General features: G+C 35.1%; 1 protein-coding gene across 5 annotated transcripts in view; it reads right to left on the bottom strand.

Annotated features, from left to right (window-relative positions):
- LOC150105383 (lisH domain-containing protein ARMC9-like) overlaps positions 1–14,716 on the bottom strand; it is a 694,238-nt gene that overhangs the window by 389,163 nt on the left and 290,359 nt on the right. For 4 of the 5 annotated variants that reach the window (XM_090394755.1, XM_090394754.1, XM_090394756.1 and 1 more), the window contains exon 12: positions 1,716–1,826. In XM_090394755.1, coding sequence (XP_090250881.1) covers positions 1,716–1,826 — 111 coding nt within the window. The remainder of the gene's footprint in view (positions 1–1,715; positions 1,827–14,716) is intronic. The other variant, XM_090394757.1, reaches the window with a different exon arrangement.

Below are 14,716 nucleotides of genomic sequence, written 5' to 3'. Positions count from 1 at the left end.
ACGAAATTAAATAACGAAGAAAGAGACAACACAGCACAAATCAACATACAATAGAAACAATGGATAGATCATTATAAGAATTTATAGTATGACTTAAATTTAATAACAGAAAATAATAATGAAGAAATCAGCACTGATATAGAACCAATAAAACTGGAAGAACAAAAAGAAGCAATAAGGGTATCAATAAATAGAAAATCAACCAGATCAGATGGCATAAATACAGAGCTTTGTCAATATGGCAGAGAATATTTACATTACAGATTCTTAAAATTAATAAATAACTCCTGGAAGAAATGTGAGGTTCCATCAGACTCGTTAAAATATAAGGTTATATCCATATTTATGAAAGGAGATAGAGATGTTGAAAGTTTTTTCACTTGCTTATACTATAAATTAAAGATGCCAAGAAATTATCATCTTGGTTTAATCCTTTATCCAAGTGTAAGCAAACATAGAAGTAACTTGCACGTGAAGTAACTTGACAACTGAGCAACTCATATATATAGAGCTAATGACTTCATATCGCTTGCCTTGGTATTCCATAATGCAAAGCACATATCCGTATAGACTTGTATAAATCTATGTATAATGGGAAGAGTCACTATTCAGACTGGTATTAACCTTTATTGAGGTCTCATCAGTGAAAGTCAGACGCAGAAGTGATACCAAGGTTGAAGTAATGCAGAAGTCATATTTCCATATACAAGTAGCCAAAAGGTGTCACACCTTATTACTAAAATACTCTGGATCTCAGTTAGGTAATAAATTAACAGATGAGATTGAAATAAATCAGGGTGACAGACAGGGATGTACCTTATCTCGAACTCTATTCAATATATATATATATATATTGATAAGGTTATCAAAATATGAAAAAAAACTATAGAACAAGGTATCCAAGTTCACCAGAAGAACTGTTATCAATACAATGCAGATGATATCAAATTATATTATAAGACAATGAGGATGACCTTCAAAAATCAGTTTATGAATTAAACAAAATAAGCCGACAATACAATTTAAAAATTTCACAAAAAAAGACAAATGTCATGGCATTTAAAGGTTGAGATCATGTTAGGTCAAAAATAGTTACAGAAAATAAAATAATAGAACAGATGACACATAGTTGAATCATTTAGTCTGCATAATAACATATATAAAAGATAAAGATACAGATGCAAAAATAAAGAAATTACAGAAAGTCTGTGGGAAAATTAAAAGGAAACTGAATTTAAAAAAAAAAGAAAGATGAAAAACTCAACTAAAATTTTATAAAGTAATGGCCACTCCCACTGTATTATATGGTTCAGAAACAAGGATTGTTAAAAAGAAACATGAGAGTAAATTTAAGAGCAATTAAAGGATGGCCAAAATTGGAACCATGTAAAAAATGAAAACATCAGAAAGGAATATAGAGAGAGAGAGGTGGAAAGATATCGGCTACGAAAAGAGGTGGATAGATATAGATCTTTATAGACCTAAAAAGAGAGAGAGAAAGTGAGAGGAAGACCAGTGAAGCCAGAACAGTCAACATACAGTTACAACCTTTATGAAACCATGTCCCTTCCTATAAAAAATAATCTGAGAATCACCTTTTATCACGAAACTTCCTCTCTCATAAGAGTCACAATTTCCCATAGCCTGAGATTCTGAGTTAATAATTACAAAAATTTCTTTATAATAAACTTAATGATTATAATAAAAATACATACATACATACATACTCTATATTCAGATGAGCTGCTACAACCAAGGATATCATTACTAATATACGAATGCAATACAGCGGTTCTCTGTTCCCCAGGCTGAGATTTAGTAAGTCGCTGAGGGGAGAATGGAAAGAACGAACTAATTGTCAGGTAATGAGTAATTAAAATTTTTCTTTCATATTTATAAAATTTATAAATCTTAATAAACATTTTTTTACAATATATTATTAGTGAATTAAACCTGCCAAGAAATTATATTTTTGTTTAATCTTTATCCAAGTGTAAGCAAAAAAAGGTTGCATGTGAAGTATCTCATGACTAGGCTACTTGTACATAGAGACGAATAACTTCACATCAAATTCCTTAGTATCCCATGAAGTATCCCTTAGTACCTTCTCTTGTGAATATACTTCACACACACACATACTTTGTTTGCTTACACTTGGATCAAAGATTAAACAAGAATATAATATCTTGGGAAGTTTAATTTACTTTCTAAGCAAGTGAAAAACTTTCTACAGCTATCTCTGATCCAGAGTAGCTTAATAATAAGAGATACATCTTTCTGCTACTGTTTATGAGAAAGGAATTCTGCATTAATTTAATCTTAGTTGTCTTGCTGCATCTGGATCCCACTGGTGAGAGTAGTGATTCTAGGGTCACTCAGTGAAATTTAGAAAGATCTTATATCTCACTCAGAGTTTTGGGGATTACTAATCCCCACCCTGCCCCAAACTTTAAGAGTACCTCTATAAAGATCAAAACCAGTCCTTAGTGAAAAAGGAAGTGTACTTTGCATTATGGAATACTAAGGCTAATTCGAAATCATCTGCCTCTACATTGCTTGGAAAGAAGTCAACAGACACCATAGCATGAGGAACAAACAGCCATGGCACCCACCCTGATAAGATGTAGGACCTTTTGCTGTGGTACTGTAGCAATCTTTCAGGACATACTTTCCATAAGCATACAATAGTGATCAGTGGAAATTGTGGACCATTATTCCTGTAGCCATGTAATAAAGTCCTGGACTGATGTGGGGCAGATGCAGACATCCCTTGACCTAATTCAATGCTCCAGTTCATCCCACAGAAGTTCAATAGGGTTGAGATCAGAGCTCTGTGGAAGCCAGTCAACTCTGGTGATGCTCATGTCCACAAACCATGCATTTACAGCAGTAGCCTCATGACAAAGTGCACTATCTTGCTGAAAGAGACAATGGTCAGTTCCATAGAAATGCCATAATGTAGGAACCATTGCAGTGTCCAGAATGTTCAGATACCTCTTGGAGTTCAATGTTCATGGTACCACAAACAGAAGTCCACAAACATGACACCGCCACCACCAAATTTCATAAATGGAGTTATGTACTCTAGTATGGCTCCAAATGAGGAAAATGTTGTCCACATTTTCCTGGAGGATTTTAAAGTTAAAGCTATCTCTTCCTATTCCTTAGCACCTAGAATTTGGAAATGATATGTGGACAACATTTTCCTCATTTGAAGCCATGGACAATATTCTCTCCTGGATTTCCTTGAACATCTCAATAGTCAACACCCAAATATCCAATTCACTGCTGCGTTTGAAACTAATGGTTCCCTGCCTTTCCTGGAAGTGAAACTGACCCGTTCTTCTGAAAAACTTAAAATTTCGATGTACAGAAAACCTGCACACACCAATAGATATCTTCATAGTCAGTCCCATCATTTCCCTCCTCAAACTTCGAATTATTTCTACTCTGGGACATAGAGCTCATTCTCTTCTTGATGACCCAGATGAACTTCATAAAGAAATAAATTTTCTTAGATCTACTTTCAGACTGAATGGTTATTCTCAAAAGATTACTAAAAAATACCTTTTTAATCCTCCTAGTCGCCATACTGAAGAAATGAATAATGTTAAAGGCAATATATCTATACCATACATAAGCTCAGTCTCTCAAAAATTAGCCAAGGTTCTCAAAAAATATAACGTTAGAACTTTATTTACTCCGCTTCCTAAGATCCGCTCTCTAGTGAGCTGTCCAAAGCCTAGCCATCACAATCTAAAATATTCCGGTGTGTACAAGATATGGTGTAACTGCGACATTCCTTACTTTGGCCAGACGGACAAGTCTATTGATTTGTGTATGGAGGAGCACAGGAGGGACATCGCTTACAAGAGAACACATACCAGTGCTTTATCCAGCCATATTCTTTTTTCGGTTGATTCTGATGATGAAAACCATAGTCATACAATTCTTTTGGATAGATCTAACAACATTTTACATTGCCATGACGAATTGGAGAGAAAAATTGTATAATCTAGAGAAATTGTCCTCAACCCTGTACATTTAAATAATAATTTAAGCTACAACCTCCCAGACTGTCATTCTGCTGTGATCAAATACTGGTGCTCACGAGATGCTATACGCACACACTTACCCAACAATGTGGCCAACGAAGGAACAGCTTTGAATATGTTAACTACAATGTTTTCACGTTAAATATGTATAGTGACTTTCCTGTGCTGTTCACAGTTTTTTAATCTTCAATGTTTAATGTTTTAATGTTTTTTCTTTTTGTATAAAAACACCTGAAGGCTGTAAAAAGCCCAAACTAGTCGTGTGATACTATTAAACCTTTTTCCTTTTCTCTCGGTTTATGTCATTCAATTCTTTAAAAATATATATATATTATTCAAGTGGCTTCCTACCATGCCAGCGTAGCTCATTCTGTTGTCTATTTCCAAATTTAAATTGCCTTCTTCACTAACATTGAACCTAAATAGCTGAAACATTTTACTTGTTGTATAGGTTTTCCACTAAGAATGCTGATGAAATTTTATAGGTTCCTGCCAATTTTCACAGTTTTGCATTTTAATTGCTAATCTTAATGCCAAATTTGTTTCATCTGTTATTCAATTTCGTCAGAGAATCCTGAAGACTGCACTAGATGTAATTAGGAGTGCAACATCATCTGCATGAAACAAAGAGCTAAGTTTGATATCTCGAATTCTTATATCATGTTTAATGCCACTTCCTTTCATAATGTGATCCATATAGATGATGAATGACAGTGGAGATAATGAGCATCATTATCTAACCACTGATTTTACATAAAACCATCTTGTATTGCCTTCATTTCAAAGTGATAACTTACAACTTAAATATAGACCATGCATTGCTCTGTATTATGTTTCATTTACCACACATAATAGTAGTGTTTTTGAAAAGCTCTTCTCTGGCATTGTATGCCTTTTCCAGATCTACTAAACTTAATTACAAATCCTTGTCATATTCCCCTGATGCTCCAACTATTTATCGTAAAGTGAAATTTTGATCTTGACAACCTCTATTTGGTCTGTACCAAGCTTGTTCTTCTCCAAGTTTCTCTTCTACAATTTTTCTTGGTCTGTTTTCAAGTATGCTTCTTAAATCTTAACTTAAACACTTAGTACAGAAATTCCTCTATAATTCTCACATTTATTCCCTATTTTATAGATGGGAACTATGAGAACTTTACTCCAATTATCTGGAATTCAACCTTCTGACCAGACTCTCTGAATTATGCAATGTTGCAACTGCAAAATTTTTATACTTCCATATTTGATCATTTCTGTCTAATCTAACAGATAAGCTTAGGTGTTGATGGTTATTCATGACTTATTTTTCACGGTATTAACAACACCACAAACACTTTTATCAAGAAAGATGTTTTATTAACTTTTATATTTCACTGATTTTCAACTCAGCATCATCAGAGCACAACACACATGTAAACGCGACAGTGAGTGAGTGAAACAACATAATTGCAAAAGACAAAAGATCTAAATCCTATTTTTGGCGCCCTCTAACGAGAAAAAAAAAAACAGCAGTTATCCAGGAGTTTTTCTTAGGATAACCATCTCCCAAATTTTTGGCAAATTAATGCAACCATATTTGTTAAGGTTGGGAGAATTCTTCAAAGCCATTGCTGACTCAAAAAATAATCCTTCAGATCTATAACGACTCCTAAATAGCACATTCGTTTTCCTCCATCTAATGCTGTGTGAAGGAGTGTCCAAAGCGTGGTCTGCCAGTCCCGACTTGCCATAGTAATAGTAGCGAATGTATCTTTCATGTTCTTCCAGGCGGATGTTCACTGATCTTCCTGTTTGCCCATAATAGGCCAAGTCACAGTCACACGGAATTCATACACTCCCTGGGTGTGCTAAAGGGTGAAGTTTATCCTTAGGAGAGCGGATTAGAGTTGCCAGCTTGACATGAGGTTTGAAAGTGGTGCGAAGGCCATGGTTCAACAATACTTTGGCTATCTTTTCCGATGTACCTCTGATATAGGGAATAGAAATGGTCATGTTGTATTCTTGTGTATTAGGGGAGGACAGAGTAATGGGCCTATGTAGTATTTTATCTATTTTGTAGGGATTGTAGCTGTTCGCTAAGAACGTATGGCGCAGGTATTGGAGTTCAGTGGTCAGAGCTGTATCGTTAGAACAAATGGCTCTGGCTCTGTGTGTAAGTGTTTTTAAAATGCCGTACTGTTGGACTGGATGATGATGTGATTGTTTATGTAGGTATCTTCCTGTGTGTGTAGGCTTTCTGTAAATAGAAAAAGATAGTGATCCATCCGAAAGGCGGGTGACTAACGTGTCAAGAAATGGTAAACAGTTATTTGATTCTTTTTCTACTGTGAAGTGAATTTTGGGGTGTTGGCTGTTTAGGTAGGCGACAAAAGCATCCAAAGTGTCTTGTCCATGGGGCCAGATGGCAAACACATCAACTACATAGCATAACCACACTTGTGGCTTGTATGTAGCTGTGGTAAGTACTTTGTTTTCAAAGTGTTCCATGTAAAAATTTGCTAATGGGGGAGAGAGGGGGGGGGGGAAACCCATAGCAGTACCATTAATCTGTTTGTAGAATTTCCCTCCCCCATGTGAAGTAACCTGCATTCATGGTAAATTGAAATAATTCAAAAATATCTGGGGGAAATTTAGACTTGATTAAATCAAGAGCGTCTATAAGTAGTAAATAAGGAGGTGACATCGAAACTAACCATTATGTCTGAATCTTTTAGGATTAGATTTTTAACCAGTGTTTTGAAATGGATTGAATTTTTTACAAAAGTAGAGGAGTTGCCAGTAAGGGGGGGGGGGCAAGAGACTTGGCTAAATGCCGGGCCAGTTTATATGTGGGACTATCTATGCTATCAACTATGGGCGTAGGGGAATATTAGTTTTGTGGATTTTTGGTAATCCATAAATACGGGGTGGTTTAACATGAATTGGTTTTATTTTCCTGATGATTTCTTTAGGCCATGATGTCACTTTTTTCAGTAATTTTCGGACTTTTTTCTTTTGAGACATCGTAGGGTCTCGATGTATAATTTGATATGTGGAACTGTCACAAATGAGATCTTGCATTTTTCTGTTATACTCTTCTTTATTCATGATAACTGTTGCATTTCCTTTATTGGCTTTTGTAATAATAATATTTTTATTATTATATAACTTTTTTTTTAGGGCAGTTATTTGCTTACGTGGCATAAAACATGGCCTTCGCACCACTTTCAAACCTCATGTCAAGCTGGCAACTCTGATCCGCTCGCCTAAGGATAAACTTCACCCTTTAGCACACCCAGGAGTGTGTGAAGTTCCGTGTGACTGTGACTTGGCCTATTATGGGCAAACAGGAAGATCAGTGAACATCCGCCTGGAAGAACATGAAAGATACATTCGCTACTATTACTATGGCAAGTCGGGACTGGCAGACCACGCTTTGGACACTCCTTCACACAGCATTAGATGGAGGAAAACGAATGTGCTATTTAGGAGTCGTTATAGATTTGAAGGATTATTTTTTGAATCAGCAATGGCTTTGAAGAATTCTCCCAACCTTAACAAATATGGTTGCATTAATTTGCCAAAAATTTGGGAGATGGTTATCCTAAGAAAAACTCCTGGATAACTGCTGTTTTTTTTTTTTTTTTTTTTCTCGTTAGAGGGCGCCAAAAATAGGACTTTAGATCTTTTGTCTTTTGCAATTATATTGTTTCACTTACTCACTGTCGCGTTTACATGTGTGTTGTGCTCTGATGATGCTGAGTTGAAAATCAGCGAAATATAAGCGTTAACAAAACATCTTTGTTGATAAAAGTGTTTGTAGTGTTGTTGATACGGTGAAAAATAAGTCATGAATTGATGATTTCTGGTCGATATTATTATTACGTGAAACCTCAAAGTCGAAGGACTCATCGTAGGAGGGCACGCTACTCCACTACAACTCCCATCTCTCTCTCTCTCTTGCTTAATTCTCCAACTACACAAGACTACTACTACTACTACTACCACCATCAACACACAATGCCATCTATTGCCCACCACCACTAATATATACTGTCTGTAAGTTGTGTGTTCTCATGAGCGATTTGCCTGTATGCAGGATGAAAAACCCAAGTTTCCAGGAGAAAAAAAAAAACATGACTACCTCCATCTGAGATAACTAACTCACCTTCAACTGAAAATGCCCATATAAAGATTCCTCTTGTTATGACGTGAATATAAGTCTTTCATATCGAAGAGCGCAGTGCACCGTCATTCTAATTGCAATATGTAGGCAAATCTATCATCTACTTTGGCTCCCTTTCCACAATTCAAGTTTTTGATGACTTTTTCAACCTCAATATTGATATGCACTCCTGTTTGCATTCCTCTTGAAAATTTTCTACCATTGTTCTGTCATTGCTTGTTTCACTTAACAGTTTTTCAAAGGATAAAATCTTAAATCAGATTCATAATATTATATCGCCTTTTATGAAGCAACTTGAAATTACTGTAGATATTCTCATAGAATATATATATATATATAAAATCACTGTAGCTTGTTTAGCATTCTTATTTAATATTTGAATGTTAAGATGATTTTCATCTGGTTTTATATACAAAGTCTTGCTTTAATCATCTAAATAAGCAGAAAGCAAGATCTCAATATGGCCTGGAATCCAACACAAATAAATGTCCAAGTGAACACTCCAGATTTGAAGGAAGTGATACTGAATTTGTGTAGTATAACAGATTTTCAAAGCTTGAATGATGTAAATAATGCGCCTTTGGTACCATTTCATCTTTATATAATATGCAAGCTCTATGGTATGCAGCTGAGCAGTATATAATTTCAGTAAGATCTGATTACATATTATGCTATCTGGGAAAATTATATTAGACAAGAAATCAGTCTTGCATTAATCCTTTACCCAGGCATAATTGGATGTAACAAATGATGTGAACAAGGGATCAGAGGTGGTGTGAAAGAGCAAAAGAATGGACAGGTGAAACTGAAATGTTTGTGAATGGAAAGGAGAGTAGTGTGAAAGATGAGATGTGAGAACAGGAATGCAAGATAGACAGTGAATGGGAATGAGGAAGTCAGGGTGGACACTGTAAGTAGAGTAGATTCTGGAATAGTAATGGATACGTGCATGGGGATAGTCAACACATAAATGGGATAAGTAGCTATTAAGATGAGTGGATAAGTGTGTGGAGAAATCACAGATAAGAGGTGGCATGGGTAGGAATGATTATAACCAAAGAAATTAATTGCTATGCTTAGTTATGAATGCTAAGAGTATCAGAAATAAGGGAGATGAAATTATTGCAATGACTGAATTTATTTTTCTTCTTGCTTTAAGCTTCAGCTTGTTACATCTCAATATTCAAATACTTCAGCTCGTTGCAAAAGCTGAAGCATTTAAGCACAAGAATTCAAATGATGCTACCAGTTCTTCTTTCTCCCTGAAAGGTCATGACAAATTGAATGAAATGTATAGGAGTCATAAATTATATTTAATTATCTCTTACATATGTAAAACTGTTATTTAAAAATAATGGCTTCACACGCAGACATAATAAAATCATGTCTGCATGTGTAGAGGCTTAAGTGCTGTGAGGACATCATGTTGGAGGCTTAATGGATTTTTTACAACACTCAAAAAGAATTAAAATAGAATTTAATACTTCCTATATTTCGTCCTAGTCACTAGGACATCTACGGGGATTACAAAAACAATTAATGTAACATATACACAAATAACAAACAATACTAAGCCCAACCACGTGGGTGACACTAAAGTCCTATCTAGGTAGAGCACCCTCTAAGGGCAGTAGTAGGTGGCCTGGAATGTAAGGTGGGAACTCTGGTGATGAGTGTTTCCCAAATCTTCGGAAGCTTCATGCAACTGTATTTATTGAGATTTGGTTGGTTTTTGAGGGCTGCTGCTGCTTCTAAGAAAAGTCTCTCTTTCTTGAATTTGCTGTGGTGGAGCATGGTGGTTTTCTTCCATGATACCCTGTGGGTGGTGTCCAAAACATGGTCAGCCAAGCCTGAATGGCCATAGTTGTGTTTGAAGATGTAAGAATCCAAAACATGGTCAGCCAAGAGGAACACAAGTCTTACATCTTCAAACACAACTATGGCCATTCAGGCTTGGCTGACCATGTGTTGGACACCACCCACAGGGTATCATGGAAGAAAACCACCATGCTCCACCACAGCAAATTCAAGAAAGAGAGACTTTTCTTAGAAGCAGCAGCAGCCCTCAAAAACCAACCAAATCTCAATAAATACGGTTGCATTAAGCTTCCGAAGATTTGGGAAACACTCATCACCAGAGTTCCCACCTTACATTCCAGGCCACCTACTACTGCCCTTAGAGGGTGCTCTACCTAGATAAGACTTTAGTGTCACCCACGTGGTTGGGCTTAGTATTGTTTGTTATTTGTGTATATGTTACATTAATTGTTTTTGTAATCCCCGTAGATGTCCTAGTGACTAGGAAGAAATATAGGAAGTATTAAATTCTATTTTAATTCTTTTTGAGTGTTGTAAAAAATCCATAACGCCTCCAACACGAAAATCATGTCTGATGTGCACATTTACTAAACTTTTAGTAATTATAATTTAGTCTTCATTCTAATTCTTCTTTGATAATTCTTGTACATATTTTTTGTGTATATATAGGGTAGCACACAAGTTTATTCCCTGATAGTTAGGTTCAGATTTTATTCCATATTTTAAATATCATCATCATCATCAAATTCCTGACATGTACCCTCAAAGGGAGAACAGGATATGATAGTACTACATGAAAAATTTACATCTTTACAAACTTCCTATATACAATTTTCCACCAAATCAGTCTGTTACATGTCAAGATTCCAACATTATCAGATCTTATATTTCTATCATCTAAGGCACTTTGTACCATATCAATCCACCTATATCTTGGTCTTCCTCTGGGTTGCATTCCTGCCAACCTGGCGGAGAACACTTGTTTTGCTAATCTTTCTTCGTCCATTCTGTTTAAGTGACCATACCACATGAGATTAGCTCTGTTAATGCATTCCTGGATGCCGACAATGTCAAGTTCTTTCCTAATATCCTCATTTTTAATATGATATTGCCATTGATGCCATCTGTTCACGCCTCTAATCTTTCTCAGGACTCTCATATCTGCGGTCTCTAATCTTTGGTCAAGTGTTTTACTTCTGACCTAGCTCTCAGATCGATAAGTTAAAACTGGTTTGAACACTGTTTTGTATACAGGCTAATTTAGTGTTCTGACTAATTTCTCTCTTATTCCATATGAATTTATTCAATTGACTTCCTACCATACCAGCTTTGTTGATTCTGTTGTCTATTTCCATATTTAATTTACCATCTAAACTAAAAATCATGCCTAAGTAGGTGAAATGTTTTACTTGTTCCACAGGTTCTCCGTTCACAACACAGTTGACATTTTCCACGATTCTACCTGTTTTCATTGTCTTTGTCTTTTTAATGCTGACCTTCATACCATATCTATTACAACAGTTATTCAATTTAGTCAGGGACTCCTGCAAACTTGTAGCAGATTTATTTAGAAGTATAACATCATCCGCATAAAGCAAAGAGCTGACATTAACATCTCCAATTCTGATATCATGTTTAATACTACTTTCCTTCACACTGTGATCCATATAGATAATGAATAACAGAGGGGGTAATGTACATCCTTGTCTCACACCAGATTTAACATTAAACCATCTTCCTGTACTTGCTTCAATTCTAACTGCCGACTTACAACTCAAATAAAGACTAAGTATTGCTTGATATAATGCCTCATTGACACAATATAACTGTAGCATACTGAATAGCTTCTCTCTTGGCACCTTGTCATATGCCTTTTCCAGATCAACAAAACTTAAATACAGATCTTTGTTATATTCCCATGCTTTCTCAACTATTTGTTGTAAAGTGAGGATCTGATCCTGACAGCTTCTATTTGGCCTGAATCCAGCTTGTTCTTCATTAAGCTTTTCTTCCACAATTCTTCTCAACCGTTTCTCAAGTATGCTTGCATAGATCTTGTCAGGAACACTCAATAGGGAAATATATCTGTAATTCTGACATTCAGTTTTATTTTCCTTTTTATATATGGGTACTATTAGAGCTCTACTCCAATCATCGGGAATTCATCCCTCTGTCCAGGCTTTCTGAACTATGCAGTGCAGCCACTTTAAGACTTCTATACCACCATATTTCAGCATTTCTGGTCGAATATCATCTACTCCTGCTGCCTTTCCACATTTCAATCTTTGATGGCTTTTTCTACTTCAAGTATGGATATGTATTCCTGACTGTATGCCTGTTGAGTGGTTTTTTTACCACTGTGCTATCACTGCTTGTTTCATTTCGCAATTTTTCGAATTAATTACTCCATACTTCAAGGATATCTTTTTCTCCTGTTTTCATGTCACCTTTATCATCTCTAACTCCTTTTACAGCACTCTTTCCTCCATTTCTAAGCTTCTTCAACAACCTCAAGAATATCTTACCACTTTCTTGATATTTATTTTCTATGTTCTTGCCAAAGTCTTCCCATGACTTTTGTTTAGCTAGTTTTACACACTGTTTAGCTTTCTTACATTTGTCTCTGTATTCTCTAAGAACACAAGCTGACTTATTTGCTAGTGACTTTTGATATGCTTTCTTCTTTTCCTTCACTGCCTCTTTAACTTCCTATGTCCACCATGGAGTTCTGATTTTTCTATCCTTGCAGACAACCTCACCACCTGCCTCTCTGGCTGAATCAATCAGGGTTTTCTTCAAGGCTTGCCACTGAATCTCCAAGGTTTGGTTCCTGTTCTCAAACTCTTTCATTTTTTCTTCAATAATCTTTCTGTATTTTAGTCTACAGTCCACATCTGAGAGCTGCTCAACTTTTATTCGCTTTAAAACTTTTTACATGTTATTCTTTTCAATTCAAAATTCAATTTTACCCTGCTCAAGATTAAATAGTGATCGCTTCCAATTTCAAATCCCCTGTACACTCTGGTGTCCTGCACCAGGGAGAAAACATCACAATCAACAATAACATAGTCAATGAGATTTTTCTTATTCCTTTCCTCTTCTCTCCATGTGAATTTGTGCACATTTTTATGTTGGAACATAGTGTTAGTAATAACCAGTCCATGTCCTGAGCAGAAATCCAACAGGTATTTGCCATTATTATTGGCTTTGCTCTTTTCTCCAAATTTTCCCAAAATATTTTTGTATGTCTGACAATCATTTCCTACTCTGCTATTTAGATCCTCAACAAGGACCAACTTTTCCTTTTTCATTGTGTCAGTTGCTTTTTCTAAAGCATTCAAAAATTCCTCTACTTCTATCTTAGTAGAACCTTCTGTGGGACCATAGGCTCAAATAAGCCTCATTGTCCAATTCCCCATTCTGATATTTGCCCACATCACTCTGCTTGAGACCGCCTGCCATTCAAGAAGATTAGCCTCATATTTTGTGTTGAATACTATGGCTACGCCTTCTTTTCCTTGATTGTCATTTCCTGAATATAACATTTTGTATTTATTGTTCAGGAAGATCTCAACATATTTTAAATATTGGATTGTAATATTCATTCTCCATTCACTGGGAATGTCTTTTCTTAAAGATGTGCTTAATTAAATTTCTCATGTTTTCGGTCATTTCTTTATCTCCATATTTTAGCATTTCATTACAAGTGGGGTGATCTGGAAAGTTCTGATAAACACCTAGAACAAAAATGATATTAAAGCAACTGATATAACTATAATAAAAAACATACAAGGATATAAGAACATAAGTTACCTTTATAACTCTGCTACTGTTATGTTCTTTCTTGTTTTGTTTTATAAGTTGCTTTAATATATTTTTGTTCTGGTGTTTATCAGGACTTTCCAGTCCCCTCCCCTCATATAAATTCCATCAGTTTCAGCTCATTTCCTATTTCTGATTTTTAAGATAACTATTAAGTTATTTATTTCATTTGTGTTTTCTGAATGTATTCTTACAAACCTTTTTTCTTCTTTGCCCTTCATGTAATTTGGTAAAATAGTTTTCTCCTTTGGTAAAATGTTCTCTTTCTATGACTAATATATTTTTGTATTCATAAATTTCTGTTCTCTGATTTCGTATCATTCTCCACATTTTTTTCTGTGCTCTGTAAATATCATATTCCAGTTATTATGAGTCTTATTTTGTTATTTATTTTATTATTATTATGATGTTATTTTATTCCTTATTCTTTTATGTTCTTCATATTTGGCTAAATTAGTTTTATTTTGTAAATGTTCATTGAATGTAGTTTTTTTTTTTGTACTGATAGTTTTATTTATTCATGGGGTATATCTTGTTTTGTATTTTCCAGTTTGTTTCTGTCCTAGTGCTTCATATGTTGTTTATTTAATGTTCATTTTGAATTTTTCCAACTGAGAATCTATATCTTCTTCATTACTGTTAGCATTTTCTTGAAATTGCTCTTTTAGTCTATTTTTGTAAAGTATTCTTATACTGTCTTCTTGTAATAATTCAACCCTTAAATTTATTACCTTGTATTTCTTGATTTTTGCTTTACTTTATTTATATTTTGTTGGAATCTAAATTTTCCCATCAATAGTCCAGATCACTTGAAGTGTTTGTGGGTGTTAGAAATCTAATATCCAATATTTCATCT

This window comes from Typopeltis vanoorti, chromosome 6 (assembly GCF_054136105.1).
Source record: "Typopeltis vanoorti isolate ZY-2024b chromosome 6, IOZ_Tvanoo_1.0, whole genome shotgun sequence".
Lineage (NCBI taxonomy): Eukaryota > Metazoa > Arthropoda > Arachnida > Uropygi > Thelyphonidae > Typopeltis > Typopeltis vanoorti.
The sequence above is the reverse complement of the archived record's forward strand: the minus strand, read 5'-3'. Positions and strand labels throughout refer to the sequence as shown.